At 33.2% G+C, this 4,458-nt stretch overlaps 1 protein-coding gene across 2 annotated transcripts in view; it reads right to left on the minus strand.

The window, feature by feature from the left end:
- Positions 1-871: 871 nt before the first annotated feature.
- LOC111086810 (neurogenic locus notch homolog protein 1-like) overlaps positions 872-4,458 on the minus strand; it is a 73,735-nt gene continuing 70,148 nt past the window's right edge. For both annotated transcript variants that reach the window (XR_002611526.1, XM_022391177.1), the window contains exons 2-3: positions 3,590-3,707; positions 872-1,457 (exon numbers count right to left, since the gene is read on the minus strand). Coding sequence is in view for 1 of the 2 variants with exons in the window: in XM_022391177.1 (XP_022246885.1) it covers positions 1,210-1,457; positions 3,590-3,707 (366 nt within the window). In the remaining variant the exon portion in view is untranslated. The remainder of the gene's footprint in view (positions 1,458-3,589; positions 3,708-4,458) is intronic.

The raw sequence follows: 4,458 nt of genomic DNA on the forward strand, positions 1-4,458 counted from the left end.
ACCCAATAAAATTGATTATAAAAACACCTTGAATGATTACCTCACAATATTCATTGTTAATATGCGCAGTAAATCGTGAATTTTCGTATTTTTATTTTAGTTTTATGATTTCAATTGATGTTTATTTGTTATTAAACATAAAGTTACACAATGCCCGCCGCGAGTACCGAAACCAAGTTTTTAGGGTTATAAGTCCACCGACTTACCGCTGAGCCACCGTGGAGCAAGTTATGTTTGTATATTAATATTTGTACCTATGTGACATTTTTCGTACAATTATTCGTTTCCTATTGACTAATAAAGCTCATCCATAGGAAAGAACATCAATTTATAACGTTATTTACATATTTTACAGCTTAAGTACTTTAAATGTGAAAGATGTTATGCTCCTGTTTGTACTTATGTTAAGACGGGAGTGACTCTTTCCAATTTGTGTTAGGATCGCATTAAGAGAAGGAATTATTTTCTCCTGTTTGTGTATCGGTGTAATCCAACGCCACAAAGAATTTTCTGTTCAACTTTAATTTATTTGGACTTATCTTCCCACTGTAGCATTCATCTTTTGATTATGTTCTTACTTCGCGTTTTTGTGTTTGGTACATAAGCCTAAAATATCGAATTAAGCTGAAAGATAAGAAATAAGATGTCCAACTCACATGGAGTTCTTGAAATATTTTCCTATGATATGTCTGTAATAAGCAGTTTATTATGAATCACTCATAGATATTTGATTAAGAGTTTTATTGCAAACCACAAAGGTAAAGAAAAAAAAAAGACAAGCATAGAATTGAAAGCGATTAAAGGCAAATAACAGTTTCACAGCAAGTATTTCAAACCATGGATATATATATATACTTTGATTCTCCAAATATTCAATTTCTAGACTCGGTATAAGAAAATTTAAATTTTACTTTAATAGTTATGACTTTATAGGCTCATGTCGTGTAAATGGTTCTTATGTGATAAATTCTTAAACTTCTAATTTTAGAAATGTAAAGTTCCAGTTTTATTTTTCCGTAAACAGTCACGTGAACTTTTATTGCTTCTATACGTCAATAAAAAATCATATTTTTCCTCATGCATAAATTCAATCATTTATTGCTATCTTCAAATATCAATCTAAAGATTAAGTTTTCTTAAGCATCTATTTAAGTAATATTAGTGCATTATGTAAAATATTTAGAAGTGGGGATAAAAAAAATCTAGAGTTTAATTAACGCATCCGTCTTTTATATAGTAATAAGCAGCCTCACTCTGCCCTGCACAGCCCTCTTGAAGGCCAATATCGGTGTGATCGTCATCATTTAAAACGCATCTCGCTATTGAGTGAACAAAGTCTACTGAATGACAGTTAGGTGTTTCTAGACACCACTCTAAACAATATTCTAAGGTGTTTCCATCTACGCCCTTCAAGTCTTTTCCAAGGGTGCAAGCGTCGTAGGTAACGTCATAGTAAACTGTAATAAAATATAACTCAAATTTAATTTATTTCTGATGTTATATTTCTTGTGATCTATATATTTCAATCTCTTATATAAAATTATAGTCATTAATAATGTATTAAAAACAAGTGTGTACGCGTAAAAGAAGAGTTTCTATCTTATATTTAGAATTAATATAATATGGATACATATAACACAGTATACTTAATATATTTCGCGGTTTCATTAAAATATATTCTCAATTCACTCCTTTTCAAAAATTAATACAGAATTTCTGATTGATTTGACTTTGAATTTGGATGTGGAAATCTCTCTTAGTAGATTGATACATCATATTTGGACACAAATAAAAGAAATGTTTCTCATATATTTAATTATTATTTTAATACACAAAAACTTGTTACGTGTAAACACAGTATTTTAAGAACAATTAATTCATGTCACTTTGAGTAGTTGCCAATACATATATCGTCTTGAAGACGTTTTCAGCGACATGACAATACAATAATTTCACTTTAACGTCATCCGCAGTTTTCAAAATAAAATGAAAAAGAAAGGAAGAAAGAACCTTAAGGTTCAAAGAGGTTCTATTAAGTACTGCAAGTGTACCTTAAACTAGAAATTAATTGTTAGGTAAATATGGTTTTAAGTAACCTTTGCTAAAGAATGTCCGTAATGAACATCACAATTAAATACGTGATATCTGTAAGGTACATCATAAAAATGTTGTAAAATTTATATTGTTCAGCATTTTTTTTAACAAGAAGATGGTATTACATATCCAAAGTTCAGAATAAACTCATTTTTCTTCGCTCTGCCTAAAATTCTTCACTTTTCTGAAAATATATTCTAAAAAAACTGATTCAAAATTTGTTTATGATAAACGATAGCACACTCATTTTCAAACACATATTATTAACTGATAGATAATACGTACAGATCAAGTAGCTTTCCGGTCATGGCCTGATTTGGCCTGGTGGTTTAGGTGCTTGACACTCAATCTGCTGGTCGCGGAATCGAATCCCGTCATCAAACATGCTTTCCCTTTCAGCCGTGACAGTCAAATCTCACTATTCTATTAGAGTAATCCACGAGTTGGCGTTTGGTGGCGTTAACTATCCGATTCCCCTGGATTCTCACTTCAAAATTAGGGTTAACTAACGTAAATAACCCTCGAGTAGCTTTGCGTGGAATTAAACAAAAACAACCGGTTCAGTCATATATGAGTTCAACTGCCTGACTTGCAACCAGGGATATGTCGTATCCAAAACTAAAGGCTATGAAGTCGCATCAGTGAAAATGGTGCTAAGAATAGCCTTGTCCACCACTGTTTGAAAACATGTGACATAATACAAATCTTTGAATCTTACATTGTTTTTTAGGATAAGGAAAATTTCTAAAAACGCTTTCGTTTACTATGAACATCAGAAGATGACTGACTCATAAATGAAATTAAAGTTATGATGGAAATTGTTTCTTTATATGTTTAGAATTTTCACGCAAAGCTACACTACAGCTACCTGCACATAACTGTCTCTACTTCGAGCTGATAGGTTAGAGGGAATGCAGCTAGTCAACTTTTGGGCTACCCTTTTTTAACCGAATAATGGTTTGTTTGTTTGTTTTTGAATTTCGCGCAAAGCTGCACGAGGGCTATCTGCGCTAGCCCTCCCTAATTTAGCAGTGTAAGACTAGAGGGAATACAGCTAGTCATCACCACCCACCGCCAACTCTTGGGCTACTCTTTTACTAACGTATAGTGGGATTGACCGTCACATTATAACGCTCCCACGGCTGAAAGGGCGAGCATGTTTGGTGGGAGAGGGGATTCGAGCCCGCGACCCTCAGATTGCGAGTTGAGCGCCTTATCCATCTGGCCATGCCGGGCCCCGAATAATGGAACTTAACTGTCACAATTATAACGCACGAATGGCTCTAAAGTGCCGAACGCGTTTTCGCGACAACGGGACGTGAAATATAAACTCTCCGATCACAGTTTAGGATCGCTATGATTAACCCCGTTCTATTAAGCTTCTTGCTTATAATAAACAGAAAACTAATACAAATACAGCAAAGAAGAACAATGTTTATAGACTGAAGCTAATTTGTACTGCAATAAAAGTAAACAACTCAAACGTATTACTTACATTGTTCACATCTCTCCCCACAATAACCTCGGGGACAGTCACACTTAAACCCTTTCTTGTAGTTCAGGTTTTCGTGACAGGTCCCATTATGCTGGCAGGGATTGTTATTACAGTTTGTCTGTCAAAAACGTTGTAAGAAAGGTTTGATTAAAAAGTATAATTAAGATACATAGATATTTTTCCAACAGACACTTATTCAAATCAGTGTTGTTTTACAATTTCTTCAACGCAAGCTTATGATATTATAATTTTAAAGACTTCTATTTACATATAAAACGTAAAAACAATGGTCTATGTGCATTGTGCCCACCACAGATATCGAACTCCGATACATTTTTCTGTTTATTTGCAATTCAAGTATCTGTATCTCTTCAACAAGAAAGAACAAAAACATTTCGATTTCCGTATCAATCACACAAGAACATTTCCATATTAATGTATATAAAACTATATATGTACTTATGAAGGGGCCCTGAAAGAGATCTGTTTCAAGAGTAAATAAAACCAAAAACAAATATTTATATTTCTTGCCTTTCAAGTTCATATGTCATGCTGAGTTGTAGCCTACAGAGTGTACAGTTCTTCTCGTGATTCGTGACATACTCACGTTTTACTAACGTCACGATATTACAAATTGCAACGTTAGGCGTCCCTTACGTGACGTCATTTTATTGTCTACTGACTGACTGACTGACTGGAATTGGTGATATTAAAACACAATTGATTCAACAACTGAGAACTTGTTATTGATTTAATTCAGTAGTCTGTTTCACTATTATACTTATATATATATATATATATATATATATATATATATATTAGTTAGTATTAGTGTAGTTGTTAGTTATACTCTCTACGTACGTTTAACG

The sequence above is a fragment of the Limulus polyphemus genome, unplaced genomic scaffold, assembly GCF_000517525.1.
Source record: "Limulus polyphemus unplaced genomic scaffold, Limulus_polyphemus-2.1.2 Scaffold1450, whole genome shotgun sequence".
NCBI classification, from domain to species: Eukaryota; Metazoa; Arthropoda; class Merostomata; order Xiphosura; family Limulidae; genus Limulus; species Limulus polyphemus.